This window comes from Athene noctua, chromosome 17, assembly GCF_965140245.1.
Source record: "Athene noctua chromosome 17, bAthNoc1.hap1.1, whole genome shotgun sequence".
In the NCBI taxonomy this organism is placed as follows: domain Eukaryota; kingdom Metazoa; phylum Chordata; class Aves; order Strigiformes; family Strigidae; genus Athene; species Athene noctua.
The window spans coordinates 15,115,551-15,141,891 of record NC_134053.1 but is presented as its reverse complement, the minus strand read 5'-3'; the positions used below and the strand labels follow the sequence as shown (position 1 = coordinate 15,141,891).

Here is a 26,341-nt window from a genome sequence, read left to right as displayed (position 1 = left end):
CGGAAGCGCCGTGCTGGCGGCGGGGGGACGTGGCTGCCCGGTAACGGGGCCTGCCGGGGCCTGGGAGTACGTGGCTGCGGCCGGGCGGGGTGACAGGGCCCGGGCGGGGCCTGGTAAGGCGGGGGCAGGGCAGGGGTCGCAGCTGGGGGGGCGGCGGTGGCTGCGGTGACCCAGAGCGGGGCCTGGAGCGACAGGGCTGGGCTTAACCGGCGGGGGCGGAGAGAGTGTCTGGGGCGCGCTGTGGGGCTGGCGGGGCCGGGCCGGGGCGGCCGGGCCTGAGGCCGGTGGCAGCGGCCGGTGGGGCGCTGGGGCAGGGCCGCGCCGAGCTGACGGGGTTGGGGCTGGCGGCGGTGGCACAGAGGGGCGGTGCGGGCAGAGCCCGGCTCGGGGCCTGGCTTGGAGCGGGGCTGGGGGCTGCGGGGGGCTGGCCGGGGGCCCTGGGGGTGCGGGAGCCGGGGAAGTTAGGCCTGGGGGTGTCCAGGCAGGCAAAGAGGAGAGGGCTGGGGCTGGGCTGGCTCTTGGGCCGCTGGGGGGGCTCTGGGGGGTGCCCGGGCCCCAGCAGCGCGGCCCTGGCCCTGGCTGGCCCCCTGGCTGTGCGGCGGGCAGGGCAGGGAGCGTGTCTGACCCTGGGAAAAGAACTTGCCTTGGCAAAAGTCGGGTTCATTGTATTCTTTGTCAGTCCTGTTTGGCTCTTACACTGCGTGCCTGAAATCACAGAGTACAACAAATTAATCGTGTCCCTGTAATTTAGACCAAAGCTCTTGGGGAGAAAGGCATGAGAGTGATCGGGGATAATCCTCTGTGCTGAGGTTATTCCACGCTCACGCTTATTCTCCAGGTGAATAAACTTTTGGCCAGGGGCCTGTGTCTTCCAAGATGTTTTTGTCTTGGACTGGCAGTTTTGATGCTTGGCATGCTTGAAATGAGACACTTGACACTTTTTTCCTTGTTGCAAGCACATGTAGTTTTCAGAATGACTCTAGAAATTTTAAAATCTAAACTAAATATATGACGAGAACTAAACAGCTTGGCTTATTGTACTGAAAAGTTGCTTGTTGGGTTTTTTTTTTTAAACTGTTCATAAAAAATTGAAAACACTCATCAATATTCTAATCTTTAAACTCCCTTGGAAAGACGTAGTTATTTTGAGTTTTCTAAGCTGCGTGTATTGGTGTTGCTCTGTAACTTTTTAATTTTCTTTTTTTTAATTGAACTCTAAAAAGTTAGATGGCTTGAGTTTTTACTAAGTCCATAGGTGGAAAATTCGCTGGAACTAAAACTCTTTCATTTGCTGTCTAAACTGTGTTCTTGCTCCAGAATCAGTATTATTGAACTATAGAGACACTTTTCTTGTTTTAATTGTTATTCTGCCAAAGCAATGCGGTTGTAATTAAATATGTATATAAGGAGACTTGTGATCTTAGACCTTAACAAGAACATAACTTTCTAGTGCCGTTTCACAGAAATCATAATACTGTAAATTCCCCAAGAAATTAAAAGCTCTGTTAACTTGCAATTTTTTGGTTTTGTTAATACCTGAACTTTTTTAACAATGCATGTAACAGCATACTTTCTTCTGAATTACTCTAATGTTCGACTTACAGTTAATTTCAGAGTTAATTGAAATATTTCTGAGCCTAAAAATGTTGTTGCAGATTAAACCATGGTTTTGTGAGCATGTGTGAGTTGGCAGGGGAAAAGAAGGCTGTGTTTTGTAGGCTCACTCTGTATACCTTATCTGGATGAGTACTAAGTGATTCTGCCACTTCAGCACCAAAAATATTCTTTTAATAGTATGTTGGCAGGATGTGTTTTGATTGCCTCTCCTATTTATACTGTCAGGAGATAGACTGCAAGCATTAAAAAAGACTGCAAAAGCAGAGAGTTCAGCCTAACTCTTCAGGAATTGGATTTAAATATCAAACTTCCATATTAAACTATGACCCAAAATGCTTTTTGTTGCCCTGGAAGGTATCTGTGGCCTCTCAGTAAGGACCTGGGATGAAAGTATAGCAACACATTACAGGTTTCTTCTGAGGCATGTGCAGGTGGCTCTTGGGTGTTCCCTCAAGGTTTGGCATTCGCGTGGTGTATAAATTGCTTTGTATAAGGATATTTCCAGCCGCTCTGTGTATGTGTGTTACACTAAGGCTGTAACCTCCTTTGTTATGGTTTTGGTTGACTGACCTTGTAAAATGTATCCTGTGCTGCTTTTGTTTTTCTGTTTGCTGAAGACAGGAATAAGTCATCACAATGCCAGCGTTGCCTCTGGATGAACTCCAGCTGACAGAAAGGGATCCCAAGACAGGAAAGCTGAGAACTTTACCGGCACTGGTGAGCTCTGTTTTTCCTGAAAGCAAGACAAAACCTTTAAGAAATAATTTTCTTATGTTGAGGCCTGGGCAAACTATCCCTTGGTCCAGGATATGATGAAATTTGGTTAGCTTGCCTGTTAGTGAAATTTTCTTTGTGTTTTAGTGCATTCATATAGTTGACATTTCATTTACCTGCCACTGGAAGAAAAAACCCAAAAACCTTACTGTGTTCAAAATCTGTAGTAAACTGTGTTCTCCTGGAACTACTTACTCTCCTGAGGAACAGCCCGATTAGCAATATAAACTTTGCTACAACAGAGAGAATGCTCTGGGAGCTTTTATAAGCTCTGTGTGAAGTTTAGTCTGAGCTATAGCACTGGGATAAGTCCATCCACTTACTGCATCCTGTGGCTGCAGCTTGGTGAAATCAGAAAAATTAAATCCACAGTAGCCTTTTTTTCCTGGAAATAAGAAGGCATGAAGAGAGCCTTCTGGGCACGTTGCAGAAGAGAGACATGTCGTTAATGATGCTTGCTTATGAGGTTTCCTGGGCATACGTGTGGGTTGAGGCAGAGCTCAAAGCTGCTGCTAACTGCTCGACATGATTCTCATTCTAGGATGGGAGTATTTAGGCAAAGCCTGTTCAGTAACCCTTGGGAAGGGCAGTGAAATGCTTCTCTGTTTTTGGAGGTCAAGTTGGTTTGACTTCATGAAATGTTGTGCAAGAACCAGGTTGGAGGAAAAAGAGTGTGCAGGCCACATTTCAAAGGCATGACATTAAGCTGTTGCTGTTTGTTTTGAAGGTGTGGGAGGATTGCTTTGAAAGGCTTTTGGTTAATAGAATGCAAGGAGCAACGTGTACCAAATCATGAAGGTCTGAAACTATTGCTGATAAATAAGGGGACAAACCCACTGATCTGCTGCCTTGAAAGATCAGAAAATGGGAAGTTAGTAGGGAACTGAGTGTCAGATTGTATTAAAATGTGATTTTGTGTTGGTTTCCTAAAATGCAGTGAGCAGTGCAAACAGTAACTGGGCATTCTCGTCACTTGATCTGTAGTTTTAATACAGTGTTTTGGCTTTCTGCAGCACCCAGAAATAAAAGCAGATCGGTCTTTTGTGCTATACAGACCGCCACCTGTTGTCAGAGACCCTGCTTTAGTGGAAGAATTCTTGGAGCGAGCAAAATTCATTGCAGATGACCTGAACTGGCTTCTGGCTTTGCCTCATGACAAATTTTGGTGCCAGGTAATAATTGTTTTGTGGACTAAAGACAAACCATGAACAATCTAGGTGCTTGTAAAAGCCACAAACTTTAAACCAGTTTTCAGAAAGACTTTTATATGCTTCTATCATTTGTCAAACATTTTAATTTCAATTACTGCACCTTAGATTGCAAAGAAAGTAGTATTTCCGTATAGATTTTAAGAGTTTGCTTGTATTTGATGCATATGTGAATCCTTCTAGCACTTCTGAATGATTTGGATTGCTTTTAAATTTTACTGGGCTGCCCATGAGCACAACCTATGGATGTGTGTCATTCCCTTCTTTCCGTTTTCTTGTCTCTTGTTGTGCAAGGTTATATTTGATGAGACACTTCAGAAATGTCTGGATTCCTACCTGTGCTATGCCCCTCGCAAGTTTGATGCGTTGTTGGATTGCCATCCAGAGGTGAATGACATGCAGAAATGTCTTCATCGGAGCGTCTTCCTGACGTTTCTCAGAATGTCCACTCACAAGGAATCCAAGGTAAATATTTCTTTGCCTTGCAGGTACTCTGGGCTGTATGGCTTGAGAAAAAAGACAATTAAAGAAATTAATTGTGTTTCTTACTTGCATGTCCAACTGCATTCCTCTCCCTGGCTATTTTTATCGGTCTGTTTCTCCATATGGAGATGATACTTCAGCTCTGAGTGGTTATCTGAACTATGCAATGATTTCTTAGGAAGGAGATCCAGGCAATCAACTAAGTAATAGCAGGTTAGCCACGCGTGGCGTATGATACATCGCTGTAAGAGAGGAAAGAGCAAGTTGGGCTCTGTATGGCTGCATGGAACAGAGGCCCTTCAGGCCACCAGGAGCTGAGTGTTTGCTCCCTCAGTGCCACTTCCTGTGCCATGCAGGGTCGTGTCATGTCTGCTCATACTTGTCTCTCCTTGAACTTTCCCCAAGTTTTGGACGCGCAGTGAAATTGGTCTAAATTACTGTTTTCTTGGCATCATAAATGTAAAACATACTCATCCCTAATTGTGTGAGTGCAACTCCCATCAGGAGCTGTGGAATTTTCACAAGGCCTTTGGGCAGGATGAGTGAAGCACCTTGTGTTTTAGCAATTACTCCCTTCGTATCCTCATTGGTTCATGGTGTGTTATTTACTGATGTATTGATTCTCTTGTTTATCACAATGGTGACATTCAGGACATTTTGAGGAAAGGTCTTGGAGTGGGAGTTGGAGGACTGGGGCAGGAACAGGTAGAAGGAATGCTGGAGCCTGCAGCTGGCACCGCTTCAGCAAAAGTACTTGACACCTCTATGGTGTCTTTCATTCCAGGATCTGATTAAATCTTACCACTCCAATGAGGCAGACAAGCATTTGAAACCATTTTATAGTTGAGTAATTTGAAGAGAATGAATAGTCTGTTGTCATGCAGGCAGTCAGCAGGAGTTCTAGAAATTGAATCTAGCCAGCATAAAGCCCTGTCCCCTGCTTTAGCAGGGAAAATGTGTGTACTGCCTTTCACAGTGATTGAAAACATTTGCTATCACAGGCAAATGTGTCTTCTGAAAAATACAAAATCATGTTTTAGCTTGCTTGTTTCTCAGTGTCAAAGATGATGGAATTTTTGTCATCTAGAGTTTTGGAAGAAATTCCTTCTGTGTTATGAGTCACATGTTTTTGACACATTTGCAGTTCCTGAGGTTTTTTTCCTACTTGTCACTGATGCAGCTGCCTTGATTCTACTCTTCAGGGGTACCAATAACCTCAGGCTGTGATCTCACATGTATTTTTTCAGCATCAGTGCCAGTTAAGCTGTGCCAGTTAAGCTGTGCTTATGCCTGGTTACTTGTTCCTGCTCTTGAGCTGAGCTGTTTTTGTGTCAGCTCAGCTGTTTATTTGGCCATGTCACGAGCCAGGCCTGGGAACTGAACACACTGTAGGTAGCTTTTTGTTTTAACTTTTATGTCGATTGATTCACTTCACGGGGCAGCCTGGCCCTGTGGGTGGTGTGAAGCCAGTGTGGTGGATGGTGTAGTGGCAGTGACAAGTAGCTGGGAATATGGAGTTGGAGGGCTCTGCATGAGCTGGTGTAAGCAGAGTTCTATGAAACAAAAACCTTAAAAACATCCCTCAAAGGTGTATTACAGGTGTTACTATAATGCTCAAGTTCTTGTAGAGTAAGATATGGATTATCCTTTAAATTACTTTTTTTTTCCTTTGTAGGATCATTTTATTACTCCCTCTGTCTTTGGAGAAATTATTTACAATAACTTCCTGTTTGACATCCCTAAGATTCTGGATCTCTGTGTGCTTTTTGGGAAAGGAAATGGTCTCCTGCTCCAGAAGATGATTGGTTAGTTAAAGCCAAGAAACAATTTCTGGCATTTAGGCTTTTACTTTCTCGTATAATGAGTGGGGTTTTATTTTTATACCACTGTTAGTGCTCTGAAAATGAATTGTTCAGTAGCAGCTAGAATCTGTAACTTCTAGACCAATTTCTAGGTCGGAATACTTTTTTTCTTTTGAACTGCATTTATGTTGAGGAAAGCATTATGTCCTGGTGCTTAGCTGTCCTGGGCTGGGCTTGTGGCATTAGGCATGAACCAAGGCTCAGTTACGCCTCAGCAGTTGTTTCCCATGCCAATTAAATGTGTCCTGAGCCACTGTAAGAGGACCACGAGGGCTCTGTAAAATTCTGGTAGAGATGGGAACTCAATTCCTAGGCAGGGAGGGAGGAGGCTTAGAAGATGGGGCACAGTCCAACTGCTCATATGAATGCTTTTGTTCCCAGAGTTGGAAGACAGGTGAAACGTGCAGCATGAGGTAATCGCTGGTCTATGATGTGGGAGAACTTGAAATTTCAGTGCAGACATTGATTTATATAGTGCCTTCAAACCACAAAGCACTTTAGAGCATTGCTCAAGCTGTGCTTATCCCTGGAGTTCTCTGTATCTATACAGGCAGTCTTAGTGGCAAGTGCATATTAAGTAACACCTCAGCCTTGGACGCTAGAACCTGCATAGTGAAGACAGAGCATATTGGTTTAGCTTCTGTGTTTATCCTGTGCTCTCTTCACAAGAGAACCACTTGTGATCTGTACATCCACCTGAGCACAGATGGAAGAGTACCTAACCTTGGACTGTGAGCTCTTCCTAAACTCTAACCCGCTTTGCAGGTCACATAATGAAACTTTTTCCTTGCTTTGGTAGTTACTTTTGTCTCCTTTCCAAGTTGACTAACATGAGAAGCATTAGAGATCATGTGATGCAGCCAGATTTCCAGACCAGAAAATCTTAGATAAACCTTTGCATTTTTTAATCACTTTATCCTTTTTCAGTAACTTCCACTCTAAATTCATCTGTCAAGCCTCAGAGGTGGAAAAGAGGCATGACAAGATTGATACTTCTCTTTCAGATGTGAAGCTTAGATTATCTGGATCCTAAAATATTCCAAAGAAGACCTGAGTGTATGAAACCTCATTTGAGTTATACATATGCTCTGGAGTGCAACACAATAATGCTGCACGCAGGTGACCAGTGATTTGCTCACCTGATTATTTGCATTATGTTGTGACAGTAATGGCATGAGCCATTCTGGTGTGTAATGCATAACTTGATAAACTTTAGGTTGTTCTCAGGGTATAAATTTTTCTGAAACCTTGTCTTGTAACTCTTACCTTTGCTCTTGCTGGAGGACTCTGTTAATTTTTGTTGTCAGAAGAGTAATTCAGAGGAAAATAGGGAGCCTCTGTGCTTACTTGGTGAGGATTTATGGTATGCCATTACTCAGTGAAGTATTTTGTAAAGATAATGAAGTCCTAGTAATATAATAGCAGGTATTACTAAAGCCTCATTACCTTTAAGAAATATTCTGCAGAACATTTTCCAGTGTATGCTGAGCTGTTATCAGTAATTAAAAGTCAACTCCAGTTGTCAAATAAAGGAACTAGGAATGTTTAGCGATAGTATTTGCATTATTCATTGGTTCAGCCTCTGGGGCATGAATGATCTAACATCTCGTTTGCTCTGCTCTGATGAGCATATTCTCATTACCAGTTCTTCAGCTGCACTGAAGAGTTGATGGGCCAGCTTTATAGAAGTGAGCCTGTGCCCATGTCCTAAATGGTTATTAGCTCCAGGGGGTGGGGGTGTCAGTAATAATACAAGTACATCTTCTGGTGCAGATTTCCTTGCTGGCATGAATGCCTGAACTAATGGCAAATGGTCTCCTTCCCCCTCTTTTCTCAGAAAATATCTTCACTCAGCAACCAAGTTACTTCAGTGACCTAGACGAAACTCTGCCCACTGTCCTCCAGGTACTGCTTTCCTGCTTGGCCTGCTCAGATTTCATCTGGAAATGTGGCATGGCTTAGAGGGTGAAAGGGACCAAATGTGGTCATAGGCAAGCAGAATCTATTTGCTATTGCTTACTTTCTCTAGTTCATGCTAATATCTGTCAGGTAGGTTTTGAACATTTATCTAAAACTGATTTGCTATTACCTTCCTTCAGCTTCTGGCCTTCTCTGCAGTTAATCTCAAGGAATTTTCATTAGGTGGTTCCAAAAGTATTCTCTGTATCCCCTCCCCCAAGCGGGGGAAGCATTGAAACTTGAAACAACAAAACAGAGACCATGAGAGGTAGCTAAGACATGGTGTAGTAGAATGGGTTAGCATCAACACTGCAGGTTCTCAGGAGTGAATGAAAATCTGTTGGAAGGGATGCATTGTTGCCATATAAAAGGTATTTAGCACCTCTCCATGTCTAAGCTTTCATTTTTATAAGCAGCTTTTATATTCCCCAGACTCGGTAAGCAGGATTCACACTTAACCTGAAGGGGAAATCAAGGGGTCTTGACATCTTTGTGCCCTGAAAACATCATGTTTATGTCATGTTTCTGTCCTCAAAAAGCTCACCTATGCACAAAAGTAAGCAAATCCATTTTACCATTTACCCCAAGGCACCTGTAATGTCACTTAACTTCTTGGAAACCCACATTCTTCTTTTTTTCCCATATGTTAAGAAACTGTTAGGTAAATCTCAGAGGTGGTATCATGTTTAAAAAATATTCTAGGATGCAAGACCAAACCTTCAAATGAATTACTGGGGAGGAGAGCAGAGATTCCATTTGCTTTTTGTGATGTACCATGTTGGGGCAGTTTCTCTGCAGAACACTGGTTTCTTTACGGTGTTTTGGTAAGCATTGCAGGGTGATGCCACTGTGTCTCAAGTGTATGGATAATAACAGCTCAAACAAAAATGTGTCATTACTAGTTCATAAAAGTATTTATGTGCTTACACTGTCACTGAAAGGAGTTGATACCTGTGCAGGTTTAGGAGCTTACATGCCCTGTAGAATAGTAACATTAATCTCAAGAATACAACTTCAGTACCTTTAGCCACCCATTCACATACTTCTGAGAGGAGGGTTTGACAGATCTCTCAAGGTGCAAATGCAGTGGAAGTTGCTTTAAAGCCGGTCCTACACCAAAGGTTGTTAGAATCCAGAACCTAATTCTGTCAGCTTCTCCGCACATTCTTTGTCCATAAATAAGAGCCACAAAATCTGTCCTGCTAGCTCAGGGGAGAGGGCAGGAAGGCTTGGGGACTAGCTCATAAGCAGGAGATGGTATTAACTTCCCAGCTGTCCCAGTGCTCTTTTGCAAATAGGGATCCCACATGTCCTCCCAGTGTTGGCCTTGCTGGCTGATTTTTCTCACATATCTAAGGCTTTGGATTAGCTGCAATCCCCATCTTGGCATCACAGGCGAACGCAGCTCCACTTTACATGACTTGCAAGTTGCATGGTATTTCAGAAGCATGGTGTGGCCCTTCTTGCTGTAGCCTGCAAGAGTCTGTTGCAGCTTTCATCTTACACAGCTCCATGCTCTATGGAAATAGTCCCACACTGCCTATGTCGTCATAACAGCGATTGCTGACATGATAAAACATGTCCCACTGCTTTCTCCCATCTGTTTTAACACTGTTCTGTTCTCTTGGTTTAGGTGTTCAACAATATTTTGCATAAGTGTGGTTTGCAGTGTGAAGGAGCCTCTGCTGAGCCCCAGAAGTTGGAAGAAAAAGTCAGTGTGACCCCAGGGAACATGCCCCTCCAGGTAGAACCACTGCCTCTTGCACTTTACTGTTTGTACTCCTGCAGGCTAAACGGCCCATGGAGCAGTAAGACCAGAGGGTCATTCACTTCCCAGATACCTGTGGCTCATACAGCACATGGCTCTTTGTCATTGTCTCACTGTTTGTCATATGACTTATGATAAATCCTTTCCACCGTTAGTGCTTTGCTTGTGTGCATTTCAGCCATATCCATGCATTGAGGGTTCTTTTTAAACTTGGCATCTTTTTTGCTTAAACAGCTTGTAAGTAATGTTATGGAGTATCCAGCACAAGTCTCCATGTAACCCTGACAGTGATCAGAGTTGATTTTTTTTTTTTTTTTCTTCAGAAATGTTTGTTTAACAACAGTGTACTCTAGATAATTAAGAGGGATTTTTTTTTTTGTGCTGGGTGCTGTATAAAGACAGCCGCATGTCAGTGAGCATGGTCTTCTACAAAATCTTAGTCATACAATTTGTGGCAGGAGTTACAGCTACCCTGAAAGGGCATCTTGCACTGAAGTGAACCACAGAAATCCTCCCTCTAATTCCTGTATTACTGCTATGCAGTGATTCCAGCTCGATGGGGAAGAATACTGTATGTGGAAAACATATTGAGGACAAAGCCACTGTCCAAAACAGGGTATGATGAGGATTCTCATAATTTCACAGAATCTTTAATGGGAGTGAGCAGCTGGGACTGCATTATACATCTTTAAGGATAGAAGTTTTAGTAGAGGTGTCTGACTCTAGACCTGGTAACATGTAATGTGTTTATAACTGATAGCAGTCTCTCTTTGTGCAGTCAGGAAAAAGTCTTGGTCTGAACATGATGTGTCCCTGTTAGTGACTTACAGTGTGTTCCTAGGAAAACTTTTCTGGCTTTTCTCTCAGTAATTGCTCTTTCTTTCTCAGGAGCTGAAGGATATTGTGCTGTACTTATGTGACACTTGCACGACACTCTGGGCATTTCTTGATGTCTTCCCGTTGGCTTGCCAGACCTTCCAAAAACATGAGTTTTGTTACAGGTACATCTTGGACTGCAGACAGAGCTTGTCTTGGCAAAGTGAAAATACTGAATGTGCTGCTGTGTCCTGTCCAAGTCCCTTCATTGTTAAAAGCATAGATAGATTTAATGCGACTAGAGGCTGCTAGGTTCACACTGACAGGAATATAGAATAATAAAAAATGAATATAGGGACGTCTAGAGTTTGTCTGTGTTCACCCTCATCATTATGTATGAGTGATCCTAGAGCCAGCAGCCATGAAGATTTCAAAACCCAGCTAAACAGTACTTGGTGTGCTTTGGAAAGAGTGGAGAGGGATGAGCAGAAGAGTTGTGGACATAAAGAGCTTCCTGCCATAGGACCCAAAGCAAAGGAAGTAGAAAGTGTTTCAGAGTGATAGTCCATCAAGGTCTGAAAATAAACATTTCTGTTTGATATTATGCCCAAGTTTTATGCTAGAGAATATTATTGAGGTTTGCCAAAAGCTGAGCGTCTGGGAAAGAATGACAAGCCAGCGCTGTCGCAGCTGGGGTGACTGCTAACTCCCTGTCTAACTCTGGATCACAGTGGTGATGAGTCAGGATGGTCTCAAAGACCAGGCAGCAGAGTGTGTTCCCACAGAGGCTACAAGTCCTCAAGTGGCACTTACCTGGTGTGCTCCAGGTGTTTTAAGCCCCCCTGATCATCTTGTAGAGAGTCTTGCCATAACAGCCTTTGTTTAGGACCAAGTGGAGTGTTAATCTGTTGCCCTTATTTCCACTGTTTTGTTTGCTTGTTAGTGTGAATGAACACACATTTGTATTTTGCTTTTGTTTCCAATCATGTTGCAGACCTCCGAAGTCTTAGAGCTGGCAGTGGTTTATGGACCACAGGTTGAGTGATGCCGCTCTGGGGTGTGTAGGTTTCTGTCCTCTTTGGGTGTTGTTGAGTTGGTTATTGAAAGAAGAGCAGATTGGTGGACTGCTGGTGGCTGTTTGGATTGGCAAGCAGCACTGCTTGCATCCTTGGTTACTCAGAGGAGGAAAGCCTTTTGCTTTTAATTCTACTGTTGATGTCAGAGATGTGCTAAAACAGTCTTGATCTCTGTGCAGTGGGACCACAGCAACCTTGTCATTACTTCTCAGTATGGACTAATGGCTGGGTCTTTGGAGTGTGGGGAGGGAAAACTGATTTACGTGTCATCTTTTTGGAACCTCTGAGTCTGAATCAGTCTGTTGGCACTTGCTAATTTATCCCCCTGACTAAAAGTATCAACCAGCTTCTGCTACATTTGCCTCAAGAATACTCATTTAGCATGTTTGGCTGTTAATATGAGACATGGACATAATGTTCCTAATGGAGCCTCCGCTCATCAGTTCAGCTTGGCTTTTGTGCAAAGTGCTGTAAACCCTTATTTGTAACATCTAGCTACTGATGAAGCAGTACTGGCTGTTACTCTGTGAGGGTGTTTCTCAGCATCTCTTGGTGCTCCATCCCTAATGGAAAGGGTCTGTGTGGGCTGCCTGGCACGGGAAATGTGAAACTGGAGCAAACTGACTTTCTGTGTTGCCTCCCTGCCCCATCCTGTTGAAAATTCTCTCAGGCTTTCTGCATCTTAGATCCCTTCATCTAAACACCCACCTAGAGCAGATCTGAATAGCAAGACCGGTAGGAATTTATTGGAAATCATACCCTGTTTCATACCCAAGATATACAGCAAGATAGGGCCATAAGAATATTGGAGCAGGAGGGGCTTTTTCAGGATGAACTCAGGCATATCAGCTTTTTGCAAACTGCAGATTTGTGTTTGGGGTGTTTCTCAGTTGGGCAGATGGTTCTTCTGTTGGGTAGCATGGCGCTTTTCAAATGCATTTCTTTGCCTACATCTTCAAACATACTTTGATGGTTTCCTTAGAGTGCTGCTCTTTGTCTAGTGCACATTTGCTTGCTTGTGTTTCAGGGAACAAATAACAAAAATGGGATAATGCTAATGAGTACTGCTAGTGAGAAGAATCTAAGGACGTTAACCATTTGATTTGTCTTTTACCAGATGATTTTTGAAACGTCAGTTGACAGTTACTGTTTTATTGCCCCTTTCTACAGATTGGCTTCATTTTATGAATTGGCAGTTGTTGAGCTGGAATCTGCAATTAAGAAGAGGCGTTATGAGGATAACAGGTGAAAATGTCTTCAAAGGCTTGCCATTTCAGTAAGGCTCTCCCAGGGCTTAGTTAAAAATTCACTTCATGCTGCTTTACCCACCTCTGTGGAATCTTTCTATCTTTTTTTATGCTGCTTCAAAGAACTCTTAAGAGATGGCTTTTCTAATTCTAAATTTTCCTGGGCAGTAGGGTGACTAATGATTTCTTTCACTGCTGTCTAAGAAGAAATTTGATGGGAGATGCATTCAGATTGTAACACTGTGAAAACAAATGATATCTCCATGTATAGATTGGTCTCATTTTAAGGCACAGACTGTCCTGGTACAGTTGAGATAATCATGTGTCTAGCTGTCAGGACAATTGGTGATTGAGACCAGTTTTGTTTAGAGCATGGATTTTCCTTAATTACTATGAAACGGCTCTAATCTATGGTCTTTAGAGCAAAGAAATGATTATGCTAATGAAATTCCTACTCCAGAGTGTTAACTCTGGAGTAAAGGTGTGTTGAAGATTCAGATCTCTTGTGCTGACACCAACAATGTCTTTTTACTCTCTCTGAAGTGTTTTTGCTGATTTATGGAGGAGAATTTCGCATTCCAGAAAGAAGATGATAGAAGCTTTTCACATCCTAATAAACCAAGTCTGTCTGCAGCCCATCTTAGAAAGCAGGTATTGGCACTTGGGCTCTGTGTTACTAGCCAGTTATTTGATTGCTGGTGGGGGGGAGATTGTTTCCTCATTTTCAGATTTACTGGAGAAAATGAACAGATACTGCTGTTTGTTTTGGGGTTGTAGCCAAAGACTTTGGCTCCCATCAAAGTCTGTTGTCCTGCACAACAGGAATGTTCCAGATGAAGCTGTATGATTTAGAATTGGTGAGGTGAGCTGTGTGTTGACCCCGCTAGAGTGGGATTATGCTGTGGTCCAACGAGCTTTCTAAACTCGGTTTATGGCAGAGATGCAAATTCTAATGGTGTGTGTAGACACCTTGACTGAGATGCCATAATAAAAGTGATGCAGTGTTATAGATCACTGAAAACAGTAATTTAAAATCTAGATAGTGGTGTCTTGACCTAGTTCGTCCCCCCTTGCTATTGTGAAAATGGTTAACTGATAGATCTATGAGTAATCTCAAAAGGAAGGCAAGTACAACTATCCTTATTTTAAAATAGGGAAATGAACTGAAATGACCCAGAGTCCCGCTGCATATTGTGGACAGAGCCAAGAACTTGGATCTTGATTGCAAGGCTAGTGCTCCCTTGGGCTGGGCTCTCTTTGCCTGTACTCGTTACAGGTTTTGTAGATTACTGGTCCCAGCAGCTCTTGTTCTGCTTGAATATTTTCCCTGGTTTGATATCAGTAGAGTTGTCCAAGAAGATGAGGAGGGTCTGTTGGTGAAATTTCTTATGAGACCCCTGGATTTCATTCCTTGACTTCCTCTGAGACCTGGGCTTTTACCACCAAATCTGTGTGTGCTGTAAATCCAGTCTGTAAAGGAGCAATAGCGGTCTTGCCTTACCCTCGCTTACCTGAGGAATATTGAAAGTATAAATCAACCAAAGAGTGTAACGTGTTCAGATTCCACAGTATTAAGGACTATATATACTTCAGAGATAGGAAAGGACAGCTCCAGAAACTCATTGCCAGTTTGACGAGAGCTGAGGCTACTGTGAAAATGTGTCTGGCTTCTAGAGGAATATGTTTTTCTTAACACTGATCTACTTCGGAGAGCATTCTGTCCTGCTGTGAGGCTTGATGCATCAGCGGCAATGGGAAGTTTAGGCATTATAACAGAAAGGTTGCAATAGGAGTTTGCTTGGCATGTGTTCTTACATAGGTGAGCACATACTTTCTGGGACATTCACTGGTATAATCGCAAGACATATAATAAGAGCACAATTACAAAAGCGCTACACGCCCTTTTCTGCTTATTGCAAGTCTGAGGCATCAAACTATGATTTGTAAAGTCTGTCTCAAGTCTTGTAATACTATGATACAGCTTTAGATCTAGCTGGCTGAAATGTTTGCTGAAGCCATAAAAGAAACTTGTTTCCATTTGACCCTTTGCTCCTGTGAAAGCCAAAATGTGGTCTGAAATCTATTTTCAAGTGGGATTTTCCTTTGATGTATAAATGTGACTAGTTTGGCTAGTGAGACAGAATGGGGAGATTGTGCAATGTGGTAGGCTTACCACACTGAGTGTTTCACTGTTGTGCCATTGTTTTCTGCAGCTGTGAGAATATTCAGCCTTTTATTGAGGAATTTCTACAGATCTTCACTTCGGTGCTTCAGGAAAGGAGGTGAGTCTGGCTGAAAACAGGCCCAAGGGGAGGGTCAGCTTGCCTTCCTCTTCCATTCTTTACAATAGAACTGCCTGAGACATTGTTACGAGGCATTATGATGCATTTGGGAGTTAGAAATCATTCTAACTAGTTGGGAGAACTGCTGTGAGAGGATTTCAGACTGCACTGTAGAGGTGAGTAGGATATTGCATGACGCTGGAGAATGTTATTCTTCACTCTCTTTAATCCAGGCTTTTAAAGTGGAGGATAGCAATTTAGCTATTAGCTACCTTGACAAGTTAGACTATTATTACTGATCTGTGCTTTTCAAGTGGGGTGACCAGACCAGAAAGATATTAAGTGCTAATGCTGAGGATGCAAAGTAAGTGGCAGAACTGGGAATTGGATCTTGTCCTCCTGACAGTGCTGTCATTCTGATCATGTTCAAATCATAAAACATATTTTCTCTGTAATGCAACACTGGGTTACAGGTCTTAACATCATGAGGAGTGTTGCAACTGGCTCTGATGACTTGGGGAGAAGTGTTGCTGCAGTATAATGGGAACAAAATCAGACATGGCAACATGCGCTGGAATCCAGTATTGCATGAGAAATTATATGTCTTCCTTGCTGAGCAGTGAGGAAGTCAAAGTGGCATGACAGGGACAGTAGTGTGTGACAGGTCTGCTGGTAATTTATTAAGTTGAACTGATTAAATTTGCTTCTGCATTTTCAGATTTCTCCGTGACTATGATGAGCTGTTTCCTGTTGAGGATGATGTCAGTCTGCTTCAGCAAGCATCCTCCACACTGTATCCTTCACTGTCACCTTGGGGCTTTGCAGACCTGGCTGCTCTTAGATTCCTTCACGCCTGTGGCATTTCCACTGTTGCTGCCTCTGGTTTAAGCTGCATGACTGGCAACGAGTGATGGAAAGTTTTCTCTAAAAAGAAAAAAAGGGGTCGCGGGGAGAATGTTGATGTAGTCACAGTCTTGGGCATTGCTGCAAATAGCATAGTTACCTCAAGGCAAGGTCTGAATATGTGCATCTAGAAATGTCCTTAATGCTGTCCTCTTAGAGATGAGACCAGGACAGCCTATATCCTCCAAGCAGTGGAAAGTGCGTGGGAAGGGATAGACAGGAAAAAAGCACAAGTCGTTAAAGATCCAACACCACCAGCAGCATCTAATGGAGCATCAGCAATAGCAGAGAGCACTGCTGAGGACATGGAAGAGCTTGGGGCTGCATATGCATCAGAGGACGAGGTGAGTAGAGCTGGGCTCTGCTCTTTCTGTCCTTCATTCGTCTGCACAGAGAGGATTGCTTTGCTTTGGTTCTGGGGATTACATGAGATTGAGTCTCATTTCTTACGTTTGCTAGACTTCAGTGCAGCCCATGTGCCTTGTGAAATGAAAACCAAAGCTACACCTGAATCCCAGTTTTATCTTTGAGCAAATTGCTTCTTAGTCCCATTTGCCTGGGATTCCTGTTGCTGTGGCTTATTCAAATACTGTGCTTCATCGCTGTAGTTCATGTGCATATTTTTTAAATACGCAGCTCGTGTTATTTGAGGAGAGGATTCTCCAGGGTATCCTTGCTGTCTCAGGGACAGACAAAAGTAGTTATGTGCCCAAGTCTGTGTCATAGACCTTGTGTAGTGTAAAAAACTTAGCTGATTTCTTTTGACTTCAGTCTCTGACTTATTTGTATTTAAATTCTGATAACCCAGATTGCTGCTTTCCATTTTTTTAACGTGGCTTCCCTCAGCTGCTGACTCTTTCCAGTAATGCCACCGATTCTGTTTGGTACATGTAGTGTGCTGGTGCAGCTGCTGCGCCCATTGCCAAGGTGTCAGGGGTGGAGCTGGACTCTCTGATCTCTCAAGTGAAAGACTTGCTGCCAGACCTTGGTGAGGGCTTCATCCTGGCCTGCCTGGAAGAGTACAGTTACAATGCGGAGCAAGTGATCAACAACATTCTAGAAGATAAGCTGGTGCCATACTTGGATAAGCTGGATCGAACAATGCAAAGGTGTGGGACAACTTCTGGCATGGCTTTGATACCTTTTGTTTGTGTGTTATCATTTAACATCATTCTTACTGTCGGTTAGACACTTGTAGAGCTCTAAGAAGTTGCATGTGTGTTTTTCTTAGGGTGGATAGCTGCAGCAAGAGCTTCTCATTTCCATCTGCCACTCGCTTTCTGCCCTCGTTGTGTCCCTGCAGAGAACTGGAATGTTCACTGCTCAGCATTTCAGTAGAGCAGGTGCTGGGTTGTGTTTTGTGACGGGAACAAAAATACTTGCACGTTAAATGCTCAAATAAGAACCATTAAAATTCCATCATGAGGACACTGGCTTAACCTGGGCCAGGCAATTGAATGTGTTGCCTTCAAAAGTTACTTTGCTGCAGAGAACAGGGTCATAGGTGTTAAAATCCTAGCTGTCCTACAGGAAAGGGCATCTTCGAAGGAACTAATTCAGCTGAAATTCAATGTGCAGGGTCAAATACGGTATTTGACAGACTACTGTTTTGCTGTCAAAGTTAAACCAGAGAGAGCTTGGAAACAGCAAATGAGATCCATTTTTATCTACCCTTTGACAAACTTGCCAAGCTTTTGCTTGCTTCTCTGGGTTGTACATGGGATGTAGGGTTTATAGCTGGCAGTAGAATTGAGTTGTTTTAGTTTGTCTGCAGCTGCTAGCGTGTGTTTGTGCTGCAACAGCAGTTTCTGACTGAGTGTCAGGATGTGAATGTGCTGTTTGTTCACATTTCATGGAGGAATGAGCAGACTGTCTCATTGTTGCATTAAAAAAGGAATGCATCTTTATCAGAAAAATGATGTAAAAAATCTTAGTTTTGCAACAATCTTCACGCTTTCACAGTCAGATCTGCTGACTTTGTCACAAATCACGTGGGGTGGGCTTTTGGAAGGGCTGGGTTTTTTTCTGCACAGCCAGCAGTTACAGAAGATGGGGCTGGATTTTTTTTTCCTGCCTTTTGCATCTTGAAACAAAACTGTCAGTTCAATAGCAAATGTAGAATTTTGATCACTGCTGATTTTAGAAGTGAGCACAGCAGCATTTTCATATGCCCAGCTGAGCGAACAGCACCAACAAAATGAATGTAAAAATAATGGTCTTTTGACTTGTAAGTTGAACAAACATAAACCTGGAACCCTGAGAAAGAATTAAGAAGGAACCATAGGGAGATAAATATCCAGAAATCAACAACGGCAAATTATTGGAATTTTTTCCAGCATATAATTCATCATACTTAGTGTTTGGCTTTACTGAGTCACTGTTTTGAGACCAGGCAGTCTGTTGAATATTCCATGCTGCTGTACAGTTTTATTTATTCTTAAATGAACAGAAGAATTTTCTTTTTGATTTCTGTAAGTTGCTTTAGTTTCCCCACAAAAGATAAGCTTTGAAAACTGTGCCTTTTATCTTAGACCAATGCCATGTAGTGATTGTGACCCAGTCAGCCAGAACCACGAAGAGGATCTTGGCATGCTGTGGATGACTTTGAGGCTGACAAAGAGTAAACCAAGGTCTTAGGAAGGAGAGGACTTGGTCTTCCTTAGTTCACCCTTGCTTTTATTCTTTTTTTTTTTTTTTTTTTTTAACAGGCAGCTGAAGCCAGACCCTACTCCTCTAGTCACTTCTCGCTATAATGTTTTCCAGAATGATGAGTTTGATGTTTTCAGTAGGGATTCAGTGGATGTTTCTCGGATACAAAAAGGCAAGCGGTGAGTATCATGCACCCTTAATTAACCCTGTCTGTCAGGAGCAATAAATATCTACAAACCTGCAAATTTATTTCTCATACAAACCTCCCACAGGAGTTTGTTGGCAGGGGGTAAGGCTTATCAAAAATGTTTCCACCTGTTTCTTCTGTTTCTCTGGGAAAGTAAAATTAAATATTATTAGGAGGTTGGTTTCAGTTAGTATTTTTCCTAATTGGCTTTCCTCTGTATGCTGCTAGAGATTGCTCTGCCAAGCTCATTTATAATGTCAGGCACTTGCTTCTTGGTCTTAATGTTAAACCTGTACCGAACAACAAACCTTGAAAAGCAACCATCTCTACGAGCCTGGGGTCATGACTCAGAACTGAGAATAAATAATGATATGGTTTAGATCCAGGTGAAGCTTCAACATCTATCAACTTCAAAACCTGAAGACGCTCAGTGGATTAGACTACTTCTGTTGTTCGTGCTGCTGTAAGCTTCCTGCAGAAAGGCTTTTCCTTTGCCTTCTGCCTAGTTTGGCATTCTGTGCTGTGCCACGCTCTGTGCAAATTTTGGTTAGGGCATTGCCCTGCTGCTCCCACTGGTGTCAACTGTATCTTTATAATATGGTTGACTTGTTTCAAATTCTTCTTAAACTCTTTCTCTAACCAGCCAAGTGTGATCTGTATATCTGTACGTATTTACAGAGAATGTAAGTAAAAGTCTGGCTGGAGACTGAGCAATGTGACCCTGGGAACTCCCAGTTAAGGTTTTGGATGCAAAGCTGTATCAGACTCTTAGGAGAAAACCACTTTTGTCCTGAAGTCCGGACAAACAGCTTCTCGGTAGCTTTGCTATAGCATTTATACTGGCTTGGCTAGGCAAGAAAATAATTTCTCTCTGGCCAAGGCAATGACTTTTGAAGTGTCCATAGCTAAGAATTCATAGACTCGATCTCTCTCCTCATCGTGTTGCCTTGCTCAGAGTGCAGGCAGGCACCTTGTCAGCAGGACATTGTGCACAGGTGTGCTTGGTTATTTCCCATCTCCCCAAAGTCTTGCCCATGTGGGTAACAAAGCCTGAGAGCACTCTGAGTTCAGCACAGTGCATGCAGTGTATGGAATAACCCTGCTTGGAGCTCCCTCTGCAGATCACTTGGAGAGCTTTAATAGCTTTTAAGTCATCCCTCAGTTGGGCTATGGGACCCTGCTCCCATGACATTGTCTTCTGGCTGCTGCCAGGGAGCCTCTGCCTCCTCTCCATTGGTAACACCACTCCCTGGGACAGTTGTCAGCTCTTCTGCTGTACTCTTAGATGACCTCTTGGGATTATCCTCTTACTGCTGCTGTTCCTGGTGTCTCTTGGCCTCCCTCAGGCTATGTCTTCATTTTAAAACAGTTCTTATGCTGAGAACACTTTCTGGAGGACTCCAGACATGTTAGTTATGTTTTGAGTGGTTTTTAAAACCTGGAGGCTGTGATCTGCAATGTACACCCTTATGCCCAAAGTTTACCATACCTAAGTCAAAGGAGAAGCTATAGTACCTTGCTCTCTAGGATTTAACATTCACAACTCCATAAATATGAAGAGTGTCCTTTCATCACTCAAAGTGCAACTTCCTCAGTAGTCCTTGTTCTACAAGCAAGAAGCCTGATGTTTTACCCAAGCGTTGGGGTAACAGGGTTCTCCTAGGCAGTTCGAGATCTGCTTTGGCTTCAAATTGTATCAGTATTTTTTAAAACTTTTTTTTTTTCTCCTTCTTAAAATCTTTTGCTCATCAAATTCTGCTTGTGTTTATAGTGCTGCTGCTGCCTAAGCATGATATTGCAGTAGTGCTTCAAGAGCCAGATCAGGTCGAATCCCATTGCACTAGCTGCTCTGTGGATATGTGGAAGCAGTTTGGGGCAGGGACTGTTAATGTGAAAGAGAAAGCCACACCAGGATGAGGAGGGACAGAAGCATGAGGAAATGAACGTACTAGCATATACGTGATTCTCTGCTGATCCTGAAAAGTGATCACGCTTGTCTGTGCCTGTCCAGCCATAATTGCTAGCTGAATCTGTCTCTTGAAGTCAGAGCATGTCCTGAACACCATGGGACTAGAGGAGTTGTTCCGCTGTTTTTCCTGGAATTGGTGTCTGAAACACTTCATTGCAGCTCTTCTGCAGTTATCAGACCAGCTCAGCAGGAAACAATTATCTAATATACTTAGTTCAGTCTCATGCTGAATACCACCAGGAGCTGTTATCCCAGCCTAGGTATGTGTGAACTAACCCCATGCCTTGTAGGGCATTTTGCAGCTAAGTGCAGGTATGTAACAGAGTGAGTCACGGAAGAGAGGAGAACCACATCTATCTGCAGTGTTACTTTGCTTTGGGATTCTTAATGAAAATCGGGCTGCTTAGATCACTTCCCCAGTGCTTGCTAGTATGTCACGTAAGCCTATCCATCCTTGAGTCACTGACAGTCTGCTTTGGACAGGTTCTTTCTCTGATAATATCCAGATGCCAAATAGTGCACTGATGCATGTTCCTCCTAGACTTTGAGGACTGCAAATTGTCCTGTGAATACTTGACAGCGGAATCCCTTGTTGCTTTTCTGTAAGGATGTACTTGGCTGGTCTGAAAAATGGGACTTCAAAGAGTTTATGCTTGTGCAGCTTGAGACACAGTATCTCAGTGGCTGGTTTTTAATACCTCTGGCAAAATTCTGTTTCTTGCTCTTCCCTTCTTTAAAATGATTGTAATTTACTTGCCTCCTAAATATCTTTAAAAGAATTGTAAATGCAGTGCTTTGAGATAGTAGACTAGTGATTGATTCCACCTCTGTTTTGTTCTTTTCATTGTTAGTTGTGCTTATTCTAATCCTTACTTGCTGCACTGGTAAATTTTTGGCTCTTTCCATCTACATTCATCTTTTGCATCTCGCATTTCTAAGATGAGGTTCTTGACTACAGGAACATACATGTCTGTGCAGCAGTTACTCTAATGCAGCCCTGGCCCGTGATTTGCAGCTGTGCGTGCTACCGCAGTGAGACGATACTGCAGCATGGTGTTAGAGGGCACTCTGGGCCTTGCAGAGCTGTCTTGGAGACTGGAGTCTTAGCCCTAGCAGCTTGCCATTCAAGATTCATGGGACTACTTGTGTTGTTTGGATATTGGCCAAATTTCAACTTGAGTATAATTGCATTTGGCCTCCTGTAAAAGCTTCCTTTCTGTCTCAGATGACAGTGGCAGTCTCCAATTCCTCTTCTTATCTGCTGTGTAATCTTGCTGGGCTTCTGTTTAAAAATTACTTTGTTCCAAGCCAGGAGTGGACAGTTTTAGTAGCCAGACAAACAGCCCTGTTGTAAATCAGAGGGGAAATAGGTATGCTTAAGTAGTGCTTGTGGAGTTTGAGATGAGACTTCTGTTGCTTCACCTTCCGCTTAGTAAAAAAAGTAACTTCCCTAGAAGATCTTTACGCTGCCTTTCTGTATCTGCCCCTCTGTTCCCGTGCTGTGGAGTGCAGGAGGGAGAAGGACACGACCAGGAGTCTGCTGAACGACAAACGCCTGGTTGCTGAGCAGAAGGAGCGCTACAGCCAGTACAGCGTGATTGTGGAGGAGATCCCTGTGCAGCCAGGGGAAGCTCAGCTCTACAGAGAGGACTATGAGGACGAGTACGATGACACTTACGATGGAAACCAAGTGGGGGCAAATGATGCTGACTCAGATGATGAGCTGATCAGTAGGAGGTAGGTGCTGTGGCGCCAGGGAATGGGAGGTTGGTGGGAATCACCACCTAGAGTTGTCTGGCTTGCACAAACCTGTTCAACACTGGGTTTTGACTCTGTTTCTCAATGAGGACGTGCATGCTTCAAACCACCCCTTTTTCTGCTGCATGCTTCAAACCACCCCTTTTTCTGCTGCATGCTTCAAACCACCCCTTTTTCTGCTGCTTTCTCTGTAACATTGGGACTCTAACATTTGGGTCTCTCTTCTCCTGTTGATAGGGAGTGTTGCTATGGGATGCACCCAGGGCCTTCTCAGGCTTCTGCTTTCTGTGTCTGCAGGACAGCCATTGCCTCAACTAATTAACAAATCTAAGAAGGGAATTTGCCATTGTGTTGGAACTTGCACTCAGCAGTGCTTCCGTTTACAGAAAACTACCCTGCAGCAGGGGAAAATGGACTATCTTGACTAATCAGGATTGAGTGTAGCTGGGCAATGTAAAATGGTGGGTTAGCAAAGGAAAACTTCAAAATTTGGAAAATTGTAGAGATGGACTACTTCTCCTTGCCAACCCCCTCTGACATCTCAGAGCGCTGATGCCTGGAATTCAGTCCCTGATGGACCCGCACAGCGCTCTGCACAATGACTGACAGCTGGAGACAATTAGCTTTTAGGAAGCAAACGGTTAGTTTGGGATGGGGGTTGTAGAATATTTTAAAAGTAAGAGCTAGAGATAGAAAACATGTTTTAAAAGCTGGTTTAACATTTCTGAAAGTGGCCTCTTGAATTCTGGTGTATTAGGAAGTTGCCACCATTTCTAACCTCAAACCAAAATGCATCTTTGGAGTTCCTTTGTCCCTTTTCCTTTTTTTTTTTTTTTTTTTTTTTCCCCTCCTAAAGCATGGTGAGGCTTCAATTTAAATCCTTTTTGTGTTTGCCTGTAACAGTGTGGCACTTGCATCTTTTCCCCTTTTCCAGGTGCTCAGTGCTCACTGCTCCTAGAGAGGCAATAGGAACAATTAGTGGATGTTACTGCTGAAAGCTAGATCTATAGGTTTGAAGTAACAAAGGCTTTTATGCTTTAACATTTATTTCTTTGACAGTGGATTGGTGGATCTGAATTCCAATATAATTTAAGCATACACACACCCCTATATATATTAAAGAAGAGCTACAGGCATGTGGTAAATTCTGCCTGAACCCCTCAGGCCCTTTGCTGCTCTATGTGTTCAGGGTGATTCATAAAGCTTGATGGATTTCTCCAAGTATTTCCCCTTGTATGAAACTGGGGCACAGCAATGAAAACGGGGCTCCATGGATAACCACTGACCAGTCATGGAGGATTTAGAGCACAGCACTTTTCTGAACATTAATGTTTCTGTCTGCTTGAGGTCTGAGGGTTTGTCTTTGTACAACAGATGCTCCCTGACTGGTGAGCTCAAGCCTAGCAAAGTATACTCCTTACTAATGCCTTGGGGCTGTGCCTGGATCCTCTTCTACGAGAGGAAGCAGTTGTTTCCTTGGAGAAATTCCTTGTGAGGTTTCAGGTTTTTCCTGACCTGCTCCTTTTTTTAACTATTATTATTTTCAGTAACAACTTCATAGTGAACATTCCCCAGTGAAGAATATGTGTTCGTTAATTGCCCATAGTAAATATGTCATTAGCTATTAGGTCTCTTTTTTTATTTATTTTTTCAGAAACGAGCCCATGAAATTTGTAGATTCTCATTTTTGAAAGACGTTGCAAACCAGAAAGGATGTGCTGTTCAGTGAAATGTTTGTGGCTGTACTACTGTCTTCATTGCTGACTGTTTTATGTCTTAATTCTCAGGCCATTCACAATTCCCCAGGTCTTGAGACCTAAAGGACAGGAGGAAGGACAGGAGGAAGAGGAAGAGGATGAAGAGGAGGAGGAGGAGGAAGCTGAAAAGGAAAGAACAAAGGTGACATTTAGTTTGTAGTTGGAGCTGCGTTAAGATTTACCATATGTCTTATCTGCTTCACTTGCAGAGCGATATGGAGCAGATTTCCTCTTTCAGAGAGTGAATCTTTTAACAGCAGTGTGGAGAGTGAGCTGCTTTTCAGAGTGGCTATTTCTGCAGTCTGCTGGACTGTGAAATGTCCCCTGAGTACAGCCATCCGCTGCTTCCTAGGTTAACCATACTGGAGCAATGACACTTACTCCATGGAGAGGTTTAATCTCTTATTCCATAGGCAGATGATGCCAGCAGAACACTCTGAGGGTCACTAATGCTCTGTTGCCATGGATATACTGAAAATAGTGATGTTGATGGTGTTGCTGGCAGAGGTAGGCTGTGGGAAGAAGTATCAGTTTTTCTGCCAGGTTTTGTATTTAGAGTCACTGACACCAACGCTGCTGGCTCAGCTGGAAGAGATAATGAACAATGACTCTGTTCCATGGTCCAACAGAATCACCTCCTGCTCTAGCCTTTTGCATGATTCTGATGAGTTTACTGACCTCTCCTTCCTTCCCATGGCAGGACCATTTTGTGCAGGACCCAGCTGTGCTGCGGGAGAGAGCTGAAGCCAGGCGGCTGGCCTACCTTGCGAGGAAGGGGTAAGTAAGCATCTCCCTCTGTGGGGTGAAACCATGGCTCTGCAGTTAGCAGGTGTTTTGCTGCTGACTGGAATTGTTGAGGGTATACCTGTTCCTTAACATTCCTGTATATCAGGGTCACTACCACAGTGGTGGTAACTTCCTCAGCCAGCTTTTACTTCACTGCTGGTTGTTCTATCCCATCAAATGGGTGGGCATGTCCCTTTATCATAAGCAGCAGAACCTTGTGCAAGATAGGATCTTGGAGAGCACAGCTTCCCAGAGCTTGAACAGCTCCCACGAGGATTTCAGAACAGTTTAGTATCTGGTTTTAGCTGCCAGACTCAATGTGTAGAAGGATGCAGTCATTGTATGGCTAATGCTGATACTCAGCTATTGCAGAAGCCCTGGAGAGCCAAGGCTCAAGGCCTGACAGCTGAACTCCTCACACCCACTTGTTTCGCAGGATCGGTGTATTTTGCCCCCCAAGCATGCAGTGTGCATGTTGTGATGTCCTTTTTCTCTCTACTCCAGGCACAAGCATGACAGCTCTGCTGTTGTTGGGAATGTGAAGGGCCACGGGCAGAACCGGGAAACAGTGCAGGAACGAAGGAAGAAGGAAGCAAACAAAAGCACAAGAGCTAACCATAATCGACGAGTCATGGCTGACAGAAAGCGGAATAAAGGCATGATTCCTTCCTGAAAGACTCTTAGTGCAGGCGTTGCATCATCCCCAGTCCTCTGCTTAGGAGGAGGCAGCTGTGCTGCGTTCTCTCGGCACCCCCTTTGCTTATGGGGACTGGATGTTCAACACCTGGTGCCTCGGCTCCTGCGGAATTGCAGGCCCTGGGGGAGGGTGACCGCCCCTCCAGGCAGACCCTGGCTGCTCCTCAGTTCATAGAGACGTGTGGGTGACAGTGGGCTGCTGTGCCTTGGACAGGCTGTGCCAGCTGCTCTTTTCCTTTTGTACTATTTATAATTCTGAGAATTTTATTTTCATACTGGCTCCTTGCGCCCTCTTTGCAAATCAAGCGGGCTTCCAGGCCCCACAGCGGGCAGCTCTGAGATCAAGGCTTCCCTGGGACAGCCCTTGCAGCTTTCTGCTCCACTGAAATGCCTTATCCTGAAGTCCAAGTTGAAGGTTAAAGGAAAACACTCAGCCTGTTTCTGTTGCCAACAGACACAGGAGTTTGGGCAAATAAAACCTTATCATAAATTTCTGTCCCTTGAGTGAGGCGTGTGAAAACAGAATGTGCAAATAAATGATATA

The 26,341-nt window shown here is 43.6% G+C and overlaps 1 protein-coding gene across 4 annotated transcripts; it reads left to right on the top strand.

Annotated features, from left to right (window-relative positions):
* ASCC2 (activating signal cointegrator 1 complex subunit 2) lies at positions 1-26,341 on the top strand. 4 transcript variants are annotated; one of them, XM_074920858.1, is made up of 19 exons: positions 1-113; positions 2,235-2,334; positions 3,405-3,563; positions 3,894-4,064; positions 5,758-5,887; positions 7,782-7,849; positions 9,537-9,647; positions 10,560-10,672; positions 12,734-12,808; positions 13,354-13,461; positions 15,024-15,092; positions 15,811-15,885; positions 16,153-16,339; positions 16,890-17,104; positions 18,704-18,823; positions 22,313-22,537; positions 24,346-24,457; positions 25,016-25,092; positions 25,606-26,341. In XM_074920858.1, the coding sequence occupies exons 2-19, from the start codon at positions 2,254-2,256 to the stop codon at positions 25,772-25,774; spliced, it is 2,265 nt and encodes a 754-aa protein (XP_074776959.1). In that variant the 5' UTR covers positions 1-113; positions 2,235-2,253; the 3' UTR covers positions 25,775-26,341. The 4 variants fall into 4 exon arrangements, with proteins under 4 accessions (XP_074776959.1, XP_074776960.1, XP_074776961.1 ...); XM_074920859.1 differs by having other exon boundaries at positions 7-113; positions 2,239-2,334; XM_074920860.1 differs by having other exon boundaries at positions 10-66.